This window comes from Podarcis pityusensis, assembly GCF_964106645.2.
Source record: "Podarcis pityusensis genome assembly, chromosome: Z".
NCBI classification, from domain to species: domain Eukaryota; kingdom Metazoa; phylum Chordata; class Lepidosauria; order Squamata; family Lacertidae; genus Podarcis; species Podarcis pityusensis.
The window spans coordinates 24,879,513-24,898,973 of NC_138044.1; the positions used below are offsets into that span (position 1 = coordinate 24,879,513).

General features: G+C 43.4%; 1 protein-coding gene across 8 annotated transcripts in view; it reads left to right on the forward strand.

The window, feature by feature from the left end:
* The window catches only part of CAPN6 (calpain 6), a 66,467-nt gene that overhangs the window by 25,780 nt on the left and 21,226 nt on the right, over window positions 1-19,461 (forward strand). For all 8 annotated transcript variants that reach the window (XM_080990530.1, XM_080990531.1, XM_080990532.1 and 5 more), the window contains 4 exons: window positions 11,712-11,843; window positions 13,231-13,439; window positions 14,515-14,707; window positions 18,440-18,633. In XM_080990530.1, the coding sequence (XP_080846656.1) occupies window positions 11,712-11,843; window positions 13,231-13,439; window positions 14,515-14,707; window positions 18,440-18,633 (728 nt within the window). The remainder of the gene's footprint in view (window positions 1-11,711; window positions 11,844-13,230; window positions 13,440-14,514; window positions 14,708-18,439; window positions 18,634-19,461) is intronic.

Here is a 19,461-nt window from a genome sequence, read left to right on the forward strand (position 1 = left end):
TATACAGTGGTACCTTGGGTTACATACGCTTCAGGTTACAGACTCCGCTAACCCAGAAATAGTACCTCGGGTTAAGAACTTTGCTTCAGGATGAGAACAGAAATCGTGCTCCGGCAGCGCGGCAGCAGCAGGAGGCCCCATTAGCTAAAGTGATGTCTCAGGTTAAGAACAGTTTCAGGTTAAGAACAGACCTCTGGAACGAATTAAGTACTTAACCCGAGGTACCACTGTACAAAACTGTCTTCCCGCAACCAAATTGCAAAATTTGGCTTTCATGGCTTTCGTGATGCTTTTATTTTTCCATCTTATCTTCTTTCTATTTATTTGAAAAATATAACCTCTGTACCACAGTTCTGCAATTTTGATAAACGTGGGGGTTTTCTTTGGCATTTTTTATGTTATGTTAATAAAAATTTAAATTAAAAATAAATAAATTTTAATGCAGTTTCACATTGCTTTCACCCTCTAGAATGTATTTACTGTAGAGTGGCATTCAGCAGAAGGTTGGGTTCCATAGATTGTTCATGTACAACATTCAGGTCAGCAGTAAAATGTCCTGAGAGATTGAGATATTCTCACTGGCTTCTTATTATTGCCATTTCTAACATTAGATTTGTATTCATTCATTATTTTGCTTAGAGACTGGTTGTGCTAGGTAGAAAGCAGCCAGAGACTGCTAACACATTGTTCTTTCTGTTGTAGCTCAGGCCTTGAGAACATGAAGCTTCACCATGCTATCAACCTTCCAGTCAAATATATTTCAGCTTGTTTCTGACCATTAAATTTGTTCATCCATTCCCCACCCCACATTAAAAACATTGACATTTGCAAGTGTTTGCAAAAATGCAGAAGAGTTCATATTCATCAGCAGGCTACCCCTGCAGACTTGTGCTGCTATATAGAGTAAATTTGCGTAGTGATATTAACGCTTATGCAGAGTTCTGCCTAATGAGCTGTGACTCTACTGGCTATGCTGAAAATACTAATTAAGAGGGGGAAAACAACTCTTTTCCTGTCAATATTTTCAGAGATGCCCTCTGGCAAGTGAAACTGAAGGAATGCTGTTTTAAGGATCAACTATTTCAATTTTTCCCTATTTGGAAACTTAGTGTGTCTCCAGAAGGTTGCTTTTTGAGTAGGCTTCAGTCACATACTTGTGAATTTTGAGCTTTTGCACAAAAAATATTTCCCCAAAAGATAGGACTTTTGTGAAAGAAAGTGATGGGTAGATGCAGCAGAAAGTGTGAGATGACACTTGTCACTGGAGAGCAGGTGAGGTTCCTGCAGACCGGAAGCAGGCAAATGTTGTCCCGATCTTTTAAAAAAAAGTGGGGAAAGAAGACCCAGGAAACTACCAACCAGTGAGCTTGATGTTGATACCAGGGAAGGCCCTAGAACAGATAATGAAACAGTTGCTCTGTGAGCAATTAGAAAAGTATCCTGTGATTACTAAGACCCAGTATGTGTTTCTCAAAAACAAGTCATGCCAGACAAACCACATGTCTTTTTGATGGAAGTTACAAGCTTGGAGGATCAGGGAAATGCTGTGGACATCTTGATTTCAGTAAGGTTTTTGACAACCCGCCAGTGATATTCTTGTGAACCTGGTAAAATGTGGGCTGGACAAGGTAACTGTTAATTGGATTTGTAGCTAGTTGACTGACCAAATTCAAAGAGCGTTCACAAATGGTTCCTTATCATTCTGGGGAAAAGTGACAAATAGGGTGCTGCAGGATTCTGTCGTAGGCACAATATTGTTCTTAAAAAATACCAAATCTAGTGTGCCAATGTCAATGCCAGGATATCTGTGACATCATCATCACCATCATCATCATAATTTATTATTTCTACCCCGCCCATCTGGCTGGGCTTCCCCAGCCACTCTGGGTGGCTTCCAAAAGAATATTAAAATACTGTGATACATCAAACAGTAAAAGCTTCCCTAAACAAGGCTGCCTTCAGATGTCTTCTAAAAGTCTGGTAGACATCTGGTGGGAGGGCGTTCCACAGGGAGGGCGCCACTACCGAGAAGGCCCTCTGCCTGGTTCTCTGTAACTTGGCTTCTCGCAGTGAGGGAACCGCCAGAAGGCCCTCGGTGCTGGACCTCAGTGTCCGGGTAGAACGATGGGGGTGGAGACGCTCCTTCAGGTATACTGGACCGAGGCCGTTTAGGGCTTTAAAGGTCAGCACCAACACTTTGAATTGTGCTCGGAAACGTACTGGGAGCCAATGTAGGTCTTTCAAGACCAGTGTTATATGGTCTCGGCGGCTGCTCCCAGTCACCAGTCTGGCTGCTGCGTTCTGGATTAGTTGTAGTTTCCGGGTCACCTTTAAAGGTAGCCCCACGTAGAGCGCATTGCAGTAGTCCAAGCGGGAGATAACCAGAGCATGCATCAGAAATTGTTTTCTGAATTACCATTGTTAAGTACGAAATTATCACTTCACTTTTCTTCTTTTCATTTCCTTGGGAGCTCTCTTTTTATAATCCCCATGCAACCCCGGGCCTGCAACTCAGGGCAACACTTTTACGCATCTGAAAAACTGAACTGTAGTGCCTGAAAGCTTAGGGCATAATAAATTGGTTAGTCTTTAAAGGGCCATAATACTTCTTACAGTTTTAAAAAGAACAGGTACTAGGGGGAAAAAGAGAGACCGGGACTCTCCTTGATAGATAAAAGTGGTTAGCTTAAGAGGGTGAAAGCGGTATAAGATAAATAATTGCTGCTTCTGCAATGGCAAGAGGTTGAAGCTAAGTAAATTTTAATTGCTGCAGAAGGTGGCCCTGTGCACTGTACACAAATAATATGTTTTGCCATAGATGCTGTCAGTTTGGACTGAGCATGCTCTGCAGGAGAGATATGCTCTCCAGTTGGTTAGTTTATACAGACTTTTGCTTAAAACAGAAAGAAATCAGACATGATGGGGATGCATAGATTGGCAGGAGTTAGAAACTGGAGAGTAGCATGATGGGTAAAAGTGAATATGAAACAATATTATGTTGGGTCATGTCACTTTCAGGGTCAGTGTTCTTAGCATTGCTTGGAAATAGCTGCCAAGGCTTTCAAGCACAGGAACATTTAAGCCCTCCTGGAAATGCCAAGGATGCAATGTGTGTCATTTTCTAAGCAAGGAAGAGATTTTATCTCGCTGGCGAATTCTGTGATTGGCCCCAGCCTGCAGGTGCAAGACTCGCTGGGTTGGAAGTCCTTGACTATGGGAGGAGTTTGCAGTTGCAGGGTCCCTCTTAAAGCCTTCTCTGATAGCTTACCTAGTGAAGAGAAGAGAAGAGAAGAGAAGAGTGAGAGTCAGATCCAGCCAAGAGCACGGACACAATTCGTTCCCGTGCCTAAACTCTTTTGCCATGGGGCGGTTAATGAAATCGGCATGCTTACGACGACCTCTAATCCTCATCATGCAGCTGACTATCGCATATATCGTTGTCACTTTCAGCACCACAACCAAGAAGGTAAATTACTTGTGTTTTGTGTGAATGTATATGTATGTATGCATGTAGTTATTAACATGAGAGCATACCTAAGGGTGTGTCTGAACAGGCACAGGGACACTTGGTTTCACAGTACGGCAGTCCGTACAGCAAATACTTTTGTGGGTGTGACTCAGAAATGGATGAGCTTTCATAAATACACATGCTTGCATATATGTGTTTGCCTCCTCCTCCTCCTCCTCCTCCTCCTCTTCCTTCTTCTTTCTATAATCACACCTTTCATCCAAGGAGTCAAGGTGGTGTACATGGTACTCCTACTCTCCATTCTATCTTCACAACATTCCCGGAAGGTAGAGCGGACTAAGAGACAGTGATGGGCCCGAGGTTACCCTGTGAGTTTTATGGCTTAGTGGGGATTTGAATCCTGGTCTCCTAGCCCAGCACTCTAGTTACTGCACCACAATGCATGTGTTGATCTCTATGTGTGTGTTTCAAAGTTTGTGGGTGTAAAAGCAGTGAGTGTCCTCTCTGTCTGTGACTCAATGGAGGTGAGCCCTGAAGGGGCACAGGCAGCTGAATATATTGACAAGTCTCCCACCTTTGCTCCAGTCCACCCTCTACCACAAATTATTGTCCTCACATGTATTACTGCAATATCTGACTTGCTGATGCTATGGAATCGATAGAGAATGACATCTTGACCCCATTAAAGCCAAAGGCGGTTCTGGCTTCATTAGGGTTTGCATTTCACTATAAAGAAATAAGCAACTCAAGGATCATAATAGCATCGCCCAGGAAAAGGCCAGGGTGGGGGGAGGCAGGGACATATGAGGCTGAACCGTTTGTGTAGCATCCCATTAATCATCATTTCAGAAAGCTTATTTTTGTGGCTTCAGCCTACTGAAGACCATTCTTCCAGACGTCTCTCAGTTTGGCAATACAGAATAAACTGACTGAACTTCAAACCAGATGACAATATAACAAAACAATGTTATGAGTCTGCACCTTATTTATTACCAGTTAAACATAGGCCAGAATTAATAGGGTTTTTTTCTGGCAGCAGCTCTTTCATTTTTACATATTTACATAGAAGAAATAGCTGAGCTACCGTTAGTTAGATCATTTGTAAGCAAAACCACCTGTGTTTTATCCCAGCAGATAAATTATATCATCACTAAATATTGGAGGGATTTTCCATTCACAATAAGAATAAGCCCAAAAGTTGTGGAACTCCCTCTTTTTTGATCTCTGATGGTTTCGACTGTTGCAATTCATTCTGGGTTACAAGTTCCAAGATTCTCCAGCTGTTCCATTCACAACTAGCTTCATGTCTCGGGGCTAAGCAAACTCTTCCAATGTGCTGATAATTTGATTGTGGTTGCGTGCGTGAGATCCCTGGGCATAGACTGCCACCACGAGGCAATGAAATACTTCAAACCGCTCTGCTATGAGCCTCTGAAAAAGATTAGGTATAGGACAGCCGTAGGAAGGTCCTCGGGAACGAGCAAAAGTTTCCCAAATGTTCTTGGATCTAAGGCATTATAAAGTAAAATGTTGTTTTGAATACCATAAATTAAACAATGTGTGGTTTATGACAAAATGTACTACATTTTTATGACTGCAGCAAGCCTCACGGTGAGCTCTGGGATCTCTTAAATTTGTTCTCATCAGTTGTGAAGCTTGCAAAATACACACCAGTTATAGCTTTTGATATTGCTGTCCGCTCTCGTGTGCTGCGGTTGGCTAGCAACCCCTTGCGTCTTTGCCCGCCTAAACTTTAAATGCTCCGTGAGAGAGTTTAAGAGCAGACTTCTCTGAATTTAGAAAAGGATTGTAGCTCAGGGCAAATAATCCATTGCAGTTTCTCACAGTTTCTCATTTTCCCCCCCAATCTCAAGTTCAACTTTCCACATTTCTTTAGTTTGAACTTTACACATTTCTTTATACAATTAGAGGTATATAGGGTGTTGGGGGAGAGGTAGTACCCCTGGTGGGGGACACATATTGCTCCTTCTGGGTTAGTTTGTACACCTTTGGCCCCCACCCTACATTCAGCTTTCACCTGTGGCTCCGAGAAGCTGCCAGTATGTGACAGCAGCCACACCCCGGGAAACAGCTTTGACTGGCTGGTAGCTGATGGGTCTCAGACCCTCAGTGACTAGCCCCTGCATACAAAGACAGGGTCTGGCGGAAGGAGCGGATGAGGCCAATAGTGGGTCAAATGGTCAAGAAGGCAGTCTGAGTTCCAGGGTGTTCGACAACCAGGGTACGACTGTACCAAAAAATAAATATATTTTAAAAAATCCCTCCATACTGAAAGCTGGGTGTCAGGCAAAGCGTTCTGCCCTAGCTAGTTTTCTATGTGCATAGATTTATTTATACAGTGGTACCTCTGGTTATGTACTTAATTCATTTTGGAGGTCCATTCTTAACCTGAAACTGTTCTTAACCTGAGCCACCACTTTAGCTAATGGGGCCTCCTGCTGCTGCCGCGCCACAGGAGCAAAATTTCTGTTCTCATCCTGAAGCAAAGTTCTTAATCCGAGGTACTATTTCTGGGTTAGCAGAGTCTGTAACCTGAAGCGTCTGTAACCTGAAGCGTCTGTAACCCAAGGTACCACTTTATATAATTATGTAACTGACTTTTTATTTTTTTTATTTTGTTTATCATATTGTTGTTATGTTACTACGGCCAATGGCTGATGCAAATAAAGATTCATTCATTCTGCGTATGCTTTAGAGGGAAGGGAGGGGCAGATGGGGCTCATCAACCTGGGAAGGTAGCCCATCTAGGAGAAGGAAAACTGATCCTAAACCTCTTCTGCCTTGCATGCTATCTTTCGGAGAAGAAAAGGCCAAGGAGTAAACCCTACACAATTCCGGAGTGGAGTTCCTAAGATGCTTAGATGGCACCTTGTATGCCTCCTTTCAGCAAACTCCTGCAGCCAAGCTGGTGCCAGTAAGGCTGAGAGTGGGGTCTTGTTGTCTGGACAGCCCCGGACCTCCATACACACTACCCAGGCTTGCACCCAGGAGAAGTCACTTTGGTGCTGCTAATGCAGTAGTTTGACTTCACCCCACCAAGGTGCACTCCATTGTCTCTTGAGACAGATGGTACCAACAAGTTTTATGCAATTTTGCCCAATTTACATATTTTTGCAAAGCAGTTTTCTTAATATTTCTTAATGTTGTTGTATGTTAAATTTCACTAATACAGTCATACCTCAAGTTGAATGCGCTTCGGATTGAGCGCGTTCGAGTTGCACTCCGCGGCAACCCGGAAGTAACGGAGTGCATTACTTCCGGGTTTCACTGCTCACACATGCGCAGATGCTCAAAATGACATCGCGCGCATACACAGTAGCGGCAAAATGCGGCACGCGCTGACACGTCGTCGCAACTTGCGTTCCATTCAGGATGCGAATGGGGCTCCAGAACGGATCCCATTCGCATCCCGAGGTACCACTGTACATGTTTTTTCACTCCATGCATATACCTTTGTACACATTACAGTGGTGCCTCGGGTTAAGTACTTAATTCGTTCCGGAGGTCCGTACTTAACCTGAAACTGTTCTTAACCTGAAGCACCGCTTTAGCTAATGGGGCCTCCTACTGCTGCCGCGCCGTCGGAGCACGATTTTTGTTCTCATCCTGAAGCAAAGTTCTTAACCTGAAGCACTATTTCTGGGTTAGCGGAGTGTGTAACCTGAAGTGTATGTAACCTGAAGCATATGTAACCCAAGGTACCACTGTACTTGGATGGGGAAGTGCATTGCAAAATTCAGAGAAGTGGAAATTTCACAGCAAACACCCACTATTCAATGCTCAATAAGAGCAAACAGCAATCTGAGGAAAACCTCAATTAACATTTGCTCCAATTGAGTGCTTAAAAACAGGTTTTCATGGGGAAAGCTCTGGGGCAAAAAACCAAAAAACCTCTCCTTGGAGGTTTGAGCATTTAAGCACAGACCTGTGTCTGAAATGAGCGGAGCAACAGGTAAGTGTGGATAAATTCTTACCACATTTTGTAGACTCACAAAGCTGCCTCATGCCAGGCCAGGCTCTTTGCATGTCTAGCTAGACACAAGACCCTCCTGGGTTGTTTGTGCTGCAAGAAACTGACACAGCTACCTCTGCTGATAGTTTTTTTAAAAGCAGTGAGCAGAAATAAAATATCGTATTTTTTGCTCTATAGGACGCACCCGACCATAGGACGCGCCTTGTTTTAGAGGGGGAGAACAAGAAAAAAAATTCTCCCCCTCTCTGCACAGCTCCTTCAGAGAAGTGGCAGGAGAAGTGGAGTCCCTTCCATTTCTCCTCCCGCTTCACTGAAGGGGCGCTGCGCAGAGAGGGAAAGCTGTGCAGCGCTTCTCTAGCGAAGCGAAGCCAGGAGAGCGAGAGGGGTTGGTGCGCACCAATCCCTCTCGCTCTTCTGGCTTCAGCGAAGCAACCTGAAGCCTCCGGCTTCAGGCAGCTATCCCTGAAGCCTGGAGAGCGAGAGGGGTCGGTGCGCACCGACCCCTCTCACTCTCCAGGCTTCAGCGAAAGCAACACGAAGCCTCCGGAGCGTGGAGGGAGCGCTCCCTCTGCGCTTCGGAGGCTTCGCGTTGCTATCGCTGAAGCCAAAGAGCCTGCATTTGCTCCATAAGACGCACACACATTTCCCCTTAATTTTTGGAGGGGAAAAAGTGTGTCTTATAGAGCGAAAAATATGGTAAATACAAAGCAATGTAAAAGGAATTGGCAGCCATAAAATAAGTCAGATTAACAAGCAAATGAAAGCTTTTGCTTGGTGCCAAAATTATATCAAAACAGGCATTCCTGGTCAGAGCATTCTACAGCCAGGGTATCGCCACCGAGGTCCTTTCTTCAGTTGCTATCCACCATATATTCAGTGATGTTGGCCCTCAAAGAAAAGACTCTAAAATATTTTAGGAAGGGCCATAGCTCAGGGGTAGAGTATCCATTTTCCTTGCAGAATACCCCAGTTTCAAACCCCAGGATCTCCATGTAGGACTGGGAGAGACCTGAGTTTGACGCCCTGGAGTGCAGCTGCCGATCAGTGTAGATGGGCCAATGGTCTGACTCAGTATAAGGCAGCAGCCTCTGTTCTTCCTCACAGGTTTGGCTTATGGGGGAAGTCTTCATCTGTTCAGTGATTGAAGCCACACACTTGGTCCCCATGCAGCCTGAAACCATCTAATTTGATGTCTGCTGCCCTCTACCTCCTCTTCTTAGAAGGAAGAAGCTGGTTAATCCTTGTCCAAAAATACAGGATGTCAAAAGCCATATTCCTCCCAAGGTTGAGTTGTTCAATGTTGAAATAACACATACATCTGTCACAGAGCCCTAGGAGTAGAGAGATAATACAGAGGAAATCCAGTTGTCTTGTTTAAAGCTTCTAATAAAATGATACCTTTTATTTAAATACTGCATTATGTAGTTATGCGCTTTCTCTCTCTCTCTCTGCCTGCAGGCTCATTCCAGATGCACTAAAATGATCAGATTTATTTCCATAGCTGGTACTAACTTTTATTTGCCCATTTGTAAGTGGGGAGGTGGTAGCATCCCTTAGGGTTCTGTGGAAGGCTTCTCTCTCATCAAGAAAATGCAGGGTGCTTTGCTATTTACGAGATCCTTTATGGCTGATAAATTTATGTGGAATAGTCCATAAATACTTCCGGTGTGTGGGGGGGAGCGGGGAGAGGCAGTAACATCATTTATTGTTTCCGAAAGAACGCACATCTTTCCTCTTTTTAGTGAGCGTCAGCCAAGTGAATTATAGTTCTGATTTCAGGGAGAGTTGTGACAGCACAGAAAGACCATCAGAGGATTTGTTATAATGCAGTTCAGTACGACCCCATCAGCACTATGCATTTAAATGAGCATTATATCCATTTAAACAGTCATGGATGCCTCCTCAAGAATTCTGGGGAACTGTAGTTTGATAAGAGGTGCTGAGGGCTGTTAGGAGACTCCCTGTTCCCCTCACAGAGCTACAATTCACAGAGTGGAATGCTTCTTCACAAGCTCTGTGAGGGGAATAGAGCTCTCCTAACATCTTTCAGCCTGCTTAACAAACACAACTTCCCAGAATTCTTTGAGAATGTTAATTTAAAAATCTTTTTCATCTCATCATAAACGAGGTTCCAGAACTCTCTAATTTCTACCTCTACTAGTCAGGCAGTGCACTTCTATGCATGTTTTGGGCTTACTCTAAAGTAAGCCTGTTTAGAATTGCAGTTACAAACTGTATAATAAAAACTATGGTTGCCAGGTCATCTTGAGATTTAGATGTGTGAGGTGGAGCCGATGACTGAGAGGGTAAACCCTGACTATGCTTGGAGGCTCAGGAGGGTGTAGCTCAATATACTGGAGAAACAGAGCTGGAAACAAAAGCTTTCAAATCAAGCAGTTTTGTCTCCTTACCCTGAAATTTTAGCTCATTGAGAAAATAGCTTAAAATTCAGGTCAAAGACTTCCCAATAACTTGAATAAAGACACCCCCCCCATGAATTCTCCCATTCCCCATGGTAGTCTTATCTGTGAATGTGTGATAGAATCAAATCACTTTAAGCTTGTAAATACGTTGAGCAACATTCATTCTTAGGCTGCTCCTAGCTTGTAAGTTTATGCAGACTTATGCAACTGTAATGTGAAGGGGAAAGAAACAGCAAAAGAAGTTCTGTGTCATCCTTATATTTGTTTTGGAATAAGCCTTAACCACATCCACATGGAAGGCTGTCTGCATTGTTGACCTCTGGGACTCAGAGGCTCAAAGCGATGAGAGAACCCAGACAAGCTGTATTCTCACCATGACTTTGCATTGTAATTTTGGCAAAGGGATGCAAGTATGATATATAGTCTCTTTTTCGGCTGGTCAAATGTGAGTGTGCTTGAATGATTATTGTTTTGGATTCCAAAACTAAGGTCACAAGCAAGTTGAACCCAACAACACTCCTATTGAAATGCATTCACTATTAAAAGTTATAAAAGGAAGCTGGAAAGCATTAATGCCAGAGATAAGATTCGGAATTCTGAACTATTTCCAGTGTAGAGTTGGGATATTTTCTTCCTACGCAGTGATTAAAAGGATGTTGATGTTTTGGTATCTTAACTCCTAAAGCTTTGAACACATTAGCGACTTAAAACGCAGCAGGGCCATTTCACTCATTATGTTTCAAGCCACATTTGCAAACTGCTGTTCACACCATGGGGGGGGGGGTCTTCGCCCGATCCATATTACCTTTTTGGTGTCCCCCCCCCCACTCTCAACTGCACATGTGCTATCATCTGTGCATGCACAATGGCTGTCTCATAGGTACACACCTCAGCTGAAATGCAAAGCAGTGGGAGATGGTTTGGGAGGAAATCTGATGGAAGGTAGGGTTTTTTTGGGGGGAGGCTCACCAAACAGCAGCATTTCTCAAGAAACTGCAAGATTGATGTGGGTTGTGGCCAACATCATGTGTTCATAGCTTCAAACACCAGTGGTAGGAACGCATTGGAGCCAGATTAAATGGTAATGTATACACAACCTTAATATCTGTGTTCACGTTGGTCTGTGACAACACTCAGGTCATTATTCTAGTATGGCATGTTCCACAGCTTGGAATATCTATAGGGTTCTGCTATCAATCTTTATGATTCCCGCTGAAAAATTGTAATCTGCAAATGCAAATAATTTGCCCCAGGGCATACAGGAATGACTCCTGCCCTTTGAGCCACCTCACAGCCCTGCCTTTGCCTCACAGCAGGATTTTGGTTTTGGATGCAAACACCACTGAACACATTGAAATGTACTTCTGAGTAAACGTGTATAAGATTGGGTTTTGATTCTGTTGAATCAACTTGTTCAAGACCATTTTCCAGGTTTCTTCTAGAATCTTCCAACAGGCTCATCCATACTTTGCGTGTCCCTTGATTTCTAGGCACAGGCCTGAGAGCTTTTTCTTTTGCCCTGTCTCTTTCCCTGGGAAAACCCGCTGTCTACTGCTGAATCGGAACAAATGTCAATCTGCAGAAAACCCAATTGATGTTTGTTTTGATTCAGCGGTAAACAGCGGGTTTTCCTGGGGAAAGCGGCAGGGCGGAAGAAAAACCTCTGATAATCATGCCCAGAAATCACAGGACACAGCGGAAATGTGGATGACCCTAAACATTTCAGCAAAATTTCAAGCAGGTCAAACGTTTGAAACCTGGGAGCCATTTGCCTGATTTATAATACTGTGAAACCAATTTGCTTATGTGTGTTTTGCCTTTAAAGGAGCTCTCTGAAGATCCTCACTTGGTTGTCAATGGAATCAGTTCCCACGACTTGCACCAAGGGAAGCTGGGAAACTGCTGGTTTGTGGCAGCCTGCTCTTGCCTGGCCCTTCGGCAGAACCTCTGGCAAAAGGTACTGTGCTACTGAGCAACAGACGAGGATTCCCAGGGCTCTAAAGCGATGGGTGTCAAGGACGCTAAAGCCAGCTACTCTGGGAATACTTTCGCTTTTAGACAGTAATAACAATAAATCATATGTGGTTTAGGATCCCAAGTCCTTTTGATCTTGGAAGAGAAACAACTGGTGTTTCTTTCCATGAGTGATTTTTTAATGAGCACATCTGGATGGGGAGGCAGAGTCAAATGCAGCCCTCCAGGGTCAAATGCAGCCCTCTTCCCTTCAGAACTTTCCCCAAGCCCACAGTCCTCACAGACTTGGCTTCATCCACCAATTGAGTGTTTTTGATTGGATGGAACTATGATTGTGGCCCCTGGAAGGTCACCAAGAATGCAAAGCAGCCCTTCATCTGAAAAAAAAGTTCTTCATCCTTTGGCTGACCAATTTACTCTGAATGAATAATTTTGTAAAACCATCCATTTCCCTAACAGGGCAAATAGGATTTGAGGAGAGGTGATTCGTATCAGGAAGAAGGTGTGGGAGGAAAGGCTTAGCCTCTTCTCTTAGCTCTGCAGTCCCAAACCAATCCCTTCTACCTTGTACAGTGGTACCTCTAGTTACAAACTTAATTCATTCCGGAGGCCCGTTCTTAACCTGAAACTGTTCTTAACTAGAGGCGTGCTTTTGCTAATGGGGCCTCTTGCTGCTATTATGCCACTGGCACACTATTTCTGTTCTCATCCTGGGGCAAAGTTCTCAACTTGAGGTAACTCTTCCAGGTTAGCAGAGTTTGTAACCTGAGGCGTTTGTAACTCGAGGTACCACTGTATCCTCTTTTGAAACTAATTGAAATATAGATGCAAGATATATATATATATATATATATATATATATATATATGTGGATCTCCAGCATCTTTACCCACGAAAACTAGCATGACTTGCTGCAAACCATTGGTGTGTCTGTTCTTCTACATTCTGTCCCTGTTGAAGGTGCAGCGCTCCAGTTTTAGAAATCTGGCAGGGGGCACAGAGTGGAGGCAAGACCATATCTATGGTGGTTGTTTCAGGCTTCAAATACATGGGCTTAGTTACAGTTAGGGAAAGAGTGACAAGCAGGAAGATCAGGGTCTGCTGGAAAAATATCTGGGTGATTTCCAGGAGATTGGTAAGGAAAAGCTAGTATCCTTTTTTCTAGGGCTATAAGAATGATCTTAACTAAGAAGGAATTTAAATTGTTTCCTTGTCATGGAAGTCTCCCCCTCCCCAATTACAAATTATTTTTTACAAATCCATGTTTTTTGGGGTCTGATTATTTTTTTAATGGATCCATTTTATCAGTTAATCGAGAAATGTTTCCTGCCTCAATGCTTGGAGTAATTCTGTTTCTTTGGACACTTTAGGTGGTTCCAGATGTTGAGGAACAGGACTGGGTTTCAGATAAGCCAGATCAAAATGTGGGGATATTTCACTTCTGCTTCTGGCGTTTTGGAGAATGGATTGATGTGGTCATAGATGACCGCTTGCCAACTGTAGACAATGAGCTGATCTATTGCCATTCTAATGACCGCAATGAATTCTGGAGCGCCCTTCTGGAGAAGGCCTACGCAAAGTACGTGATTGCTTTGACTTGGCACAATTTCTGTTCTTTCAACAAAATGAAAACTGCCTCGTAATGTTGTTACAAAATGTTACAATGTTACCAAAACCAAGTGGTTTTAACAAATTGCCCATGATGATCTTGGGGCCCCTTCCTACCTCATGCCTTACATAGAATACACAAATTATCTAAGAGTGATCGGGGGTCTGCAGTAGAAAGACTAAATTAAAAAGAGCCGATTTTCACTTTCCTTGCAGTGCATAGAATACACATGTAGCATCAGATTGGGAGGGTTTCCTATGAGAAATTTCATGGAGACAGAAGTACTATAAGGGACTCCCTCAACAGTCCAGATAAAGTTGGCAAGGTATCCATACCCAGTGCTATTTTTCTAGAAAACGAGGTGCCAGAACTCACCATGAACCCATGTTCTCTTATAATGACAGTAGTGCCTACTTGAGAGGTGCCAGACCTGAGTTCTGGCAAGTTCTGGATGAAAAGAACACCCTGTCTATACCTGTAGGTAATGCATAGCTCTCCCTTGACAGCACAATTCTACTCTAGTTCAAATTTAATGGGGCTTATCTGCAGGAGAGTGCAGGAGAGTGGGCAGGAAATGGCTAGGAGGACAAAACTAAAAGGTGTATGCCTTTCATTCTCCCACTCTGAGCTAAGGATGGTGAGATCTAGGTCTCTGGGTAAACAAATTATAGGAAACAGCAATTTTTGTAGGGGGCTAAGACTAGTTAGCAAGATGGCAAGGCAGAGAATTGAGTTTTAGCTTGACCAACTTACATCATTCTGGAGTTCTGGCTGCCTTTCTCTGGAGATCTGATGTGGGGTAGTGGATTTCCCCATAGGTTGGAGTATTTAAGCTGTGCTTGCTCCACCTTTGCCCAACCCGTGCATTTTTAAATAAACCCAAATATTACAAAATACCAACAAGTGTCTAGTGATCTCCTAACAAAGGAAATGAAACCTAGGTAAGCACGATTCCTCTAGAGGGGAGGGAGGCAGCCCATTGGGAGCAGCGAAACCTTCTTCATATATCTGGGTGTGTCCTCAATGTGCATTGTGTTACCACTAGGATGGCCGGGTCTTATGAAGCCCTGGATGGTGGCAACACCGCAGAGGCCATCGTTGACTTCACAGGAGCAGTTGCAGAATCCATTGACATGATTGATGGCCACTACAGCCATGATATCATCGAGCGGGCGAAACTCTTTGAAGACTTGCTGAAGGTGCAAAGAAGAGAAGGATTAATCAGCTGTTACATCATGGTAATTTTATATTACTAAGAGAAGGAGCATTTTAAAAAAATTATAATATAGTTGCTTGTCACCCAGAAAGTCTCCTAGAGGCCTACACTGAAAATATATCTACCATTCAAATGTGGAGGAGGATTCAAATGGTGCATAAAAATTCCATACAGCATGGTGGGGGAAACAAAAAACAAGCAAAACACCAGTCCCCACCCCATAAGAATAATAAGAAATAACATTAGTAAACAATAAATGAAACAATACTCCAACCCACTAACTAACAAATTATAAGAGTGATAGGGGGTCTGCAGTAGGAAGACTGAACTAAAAAGAGCTGATTTTCACTTTCCCTGCAGTGCAGTCCCAGGAGCCTGAGTTGTGTGTGTCGGTGTATGTGTGCACGCACGCTCCATACTGACATCTTCAGTGGGAGAATGACAAAGCGTAAGAGATGTCTGGAGCTGTGCATGGAGTGAGAGTTCACCCGTAGTTCCCTTGAAGGCACACTGGATTGTCGGAAGACAAATCTGTGTGGAAAGAGCTCCCTGGGGATAGAAGCTGTGAAAACCAAATCTGCAACCTAATCTGTCCCTTGCCATGCTCTTGACTCTTCACAGAAATGTGAGGTTCCACCTGCTTTGGAATAGGGCGAGGGATGAATAATTCCTGGATCAGACATAGATGAATAAAGCAGAGTTTTCCAGCTTCCAGTCCAAGCTTCTACCGCCTTCCCAGTTTGTTTGGTTGCTTATTTCTCATAGTCACAATCAATTTTCCAAACACTCATTTACAGCGGACAAATTGTCATTTGGTGCTGATTACAAATTCCAGGAGAGCAGTTGTGTTGCATTTTTTTTATTTGCTTGCTTGCTTGCTTACTTGCATGCAAATAAATAAAATGCAGCAGAACTACTCTCCTGGAATTTGTAATCACCACTCATTGGTGATTATTTGCTTGCGTACTTAACCTACAAGCAGTTCTAAACTGCTTAATAGTTTAAAATACAACATAAAAACCTATAAAATGGTATTATACAACAGACAAAGCCCTGGAAAATGGCAAAGAATCACATGGCGTTTCTTGGTGTCTTAGTTTTACGAAACTGCCTTTATTATACCATTCATAGGCCACTTACTTGTGTACATTCAGTGAAGGTATATGTATGTATATACATACATACGTGTTTAACAGTGCATGATATAAGGGGAAGGGCCATAGCTCAGTGGTAGAGCATATGCTTTGCATGCAGAAGGTCCCAGGTTCAATCCTTAGCATCTCCATGTAGAATTGGAGCAAACCCTGCCCTAAGTCCTGGAGAACCACTGACAGTCAGTGCAGAGAGCTAGATGGCCCAATGGTCTGACTCCTTGGAAGGGAACTTCCTATATACCTATTAGACACAATAATGCTTTCATTCTGTTGGCATCAAGATGACAAATTTCTGGGTAGAAGCAACCTTGCATGCCTCCCTTGCGTGGAACTATAGTGGAATATAGCACATGTTTAGCACTCTTTCCAATATTTGCTGACAGTCTTTTCCCCTGGAAGCAAATATGAAAACAAGCATTAAACATGCTCTATATTCCAGCTCCAATGAAATAAACTGCCATGCAAATCTAGCCTCAGTCAGACATTGGCCATCAAACTCAATTTGGTCTACACAGGCTAGCAGCTGCATGCAGAGGAGTAGGGAAACCCATACAGGGCTAAAAGAAGCCCTGGACCCAGGGGCTTATGTGAACATGATGTTCATTTGTAGAATGGCTATCTTACCGAGGACTCTGTAACAAGCAGCACCCCAGTCTTTTGATAGACTGAACAAAATACATTGTTCATAGCAGCTCCCTGGAACACAGGAAGGAGGCCATTGTTCCAACTAGCCCAGTGTTTTCTGCATAGACTGGCAGCAGCTGTCTTGCGGTTTCGGACAGTGGACATTCTCCCACTCCCCATTGAGATGTTACAAATGCAACCTGGGGCCCTCCACGTGCAGAGCAGGCACTGAGCTCGAGGTCTTTCTTTGTCTCTTCTTATCTTGTATGAAGACATTCCATTTGGCTTGCATTAAGAGTAAATAGCGGATGTGGCTAAGAAAAGCATATGGTGCTCTTCATTTATCTAGCCAACTGGTTTCAGACACTCAAGGCTATGGTTTTCTCTTGACCTGTGGTAAAAATACACATGGCATGGAAAATTAAAAGCTGTGTAGGCTTCTCCATGTGAAAGTCCATCAACATTCCCAAGTTTGACTCTGGTTTTGGAAAAAAGCAAAAATTGCCGACAGTGATGTGAATATCAAGAAGCATACAAACAGGAGCTGATTGGTTGTGTGATGGACGGTTTTCTTCAATTGCACCAGTTGTGCCTCTGAAAATTGCTCCATGGGGACAAGAACAATATCAATTCAACATCAAGCTTAAATGAGCTTCCCTCACAACTTAGCTTCTAGCAAAGGTGGATGTGTTTGCAAACGCAATTACGTGTTTCCACACAGAGAGTTTTTAATTAATGTGTAGCTTTATAACTCAAAATAAAAAGATGATGCTACATGTTTTGGTTTTATCAGGTGACTGAGAGATCCTGCGTTTGGATACAGAAAGCATTGGTGTACTAAGAATTGCTTTTCGTAATAAAATAAAATTTGAAAAGGAAGCGGGTTACAATTCAGGTTGGCAAGTCACCACCAAGATTAATGGAAATCTTTTTCAGTCTTTGCAGCTTTAACAAGAAGGAATAGTGCTATAACTCCGTATGCTGTCATGGAAACGCATGCTGTGTTGTTTGTCAAGAATACAAGTGAATAATTGTTAGGACTGGTGAGAAGCCCATGGGAAATGCCAGTGGATCTCAGTATAACTTATGAAGTGATTCTCTGTGAACTGCAGTTATGGTCAGACATGGTGGATTTGGTGTTAGTTAACACTGATCGTGACTTTTAGAAAACCGTTCACTGATTTGTGTTTTTATTATTATTCCCTCACTCACCCACCCCACCCCCAGCTTTAGAATGTTTTGCTTTAGTTGCCGTTATTATTAGTGGCAGCAGTGTGTATAGGAACAGGCAGTCCGGAACATGGACAAGTAAGTAAGAGGAAAGAAGCCTAGAAGCAGAGGTGTGTGGTCAATAAGGACTAGAAAATTCAGTAGATAATTAATGCTCTCCAAAGCTGGGGTGTGTAAATCCTGGCAATGAATCTCAATGAACTGAGATGCTAAGACAACAGTTCCAAACTATCCAAAGTTATACTGTGCTAGAGAGGCAATACACAACATGTTAGAGCATGTGTGGTTTTTTTCAAAAGCAGGTATGTTTTGGGAAGGGGTGAAAGTCCTGCACGGTGCTTTGAAGCACTGCTGGCCCAGCAGGCTTGAAGTCAGTGCTGATCAGCAGTGACCTCCAGCCAGTTTTCTGTAGCGATGGGCTGTGTGATAAAGTTCCTTATGGGGAGCTTGGTCGAGCAGCTGAGCCAGCTATGTCTCTACCTGCCCCACCCCTGATGCCACATATAAAGTCAGATTTGGGGCAGGTGGGCATTGGGAGCCAAATTGGCCCGTGAGTCAGAGGTTCACCACCCTTGCTTTCAAGGATCATAGGACCTTGTGTTAAAGTCAGAACAATACTGGGGTCAGGGGGGCAAAACTGATGAAGGGACCCAGAGGATTACTTAAGAAGAAGGAAATACTAGATTCTGTGTTCCTCAAAGACTTTTGAAATCCCTGCATTAATTCATGTTTTTCTTACACCGCAGCCTTCGTCCTCTGATGAATTTGAGGGACAGACTGAAATGGGTTTGGTCAAAGGCCATGCCTACTCGGTGACAGAAATCCTGAAGATGCCCCTGGAAGAGAAGCGCGTGCCATGGCAAAAGACTAAGAAACTCTTCATGATCAGGTTGAGGAACCCCTGGGGAAAGAGCGAGTGGAACGGTCCATGGAGCGATTCGTAAGCAAAGCATGCTTTGATATTTAGGATATGCTTGTCACTTTTTGAGAGAGGTGCAGACGCTAAAAGAAACACTCTCAAGTGTGGAAACATTTCCAAGGGACACATGAAGACAGAGGCAACATGGTGGTGGCTGGCTCTATTTAGAGCGGGGATTCCCAAACTTGGGTCTCCAGCTGTTTTTGGATTACAACTCCCATCATCCCTAGCTAGTGGGACCAGTGGGTTTTGTCTTGTTTTCTAACTCATGTTAATGCAGAAGCAGAAGGAAATAATTTGGGCAAATATATGTATTTTCAGTCTGTGTTCCTTACAAATTATTTCCTTCTGCTTCTGCAGAATCATCATTAGCCTGGAGATAGAAAACTAGGGCACCCAGGAAAATGGTTGTAAAATAGTCTTCTCCCTGATATGCTAGTTTTGTAGGTTTCTTGTTTTATAGGGAAGACCATCATGGGATCCCCCACTTGTGCCCAAAATGATGTATACACATGCAAACACAGACACAAGTGGGCTCTTCCACACTTCCTCTCATCTTGCCACTTTTCTCCTGGGAAACCTACTCTTTACTGCTGAACCAGAGCAAACATCAATCAGATTGCCTGTGGATTGATGTTTGCTTTGATTCAGCTGTAAAGAGGGTTTTTTCCAGGGAAGTCAACCCAAAATTCATTCATTCACTCATTCGTACATGATTCTCCCCCTCCCTATTTTATCTTCACACCCAGTGAGCTTTATGGCTGAGGGGGGACTTGGTCTTCCAGGTCCTATTCAGGCACTTTAACCACTATGTCATTCTACCTCATTTTTTAAGAAACAATTTTACAT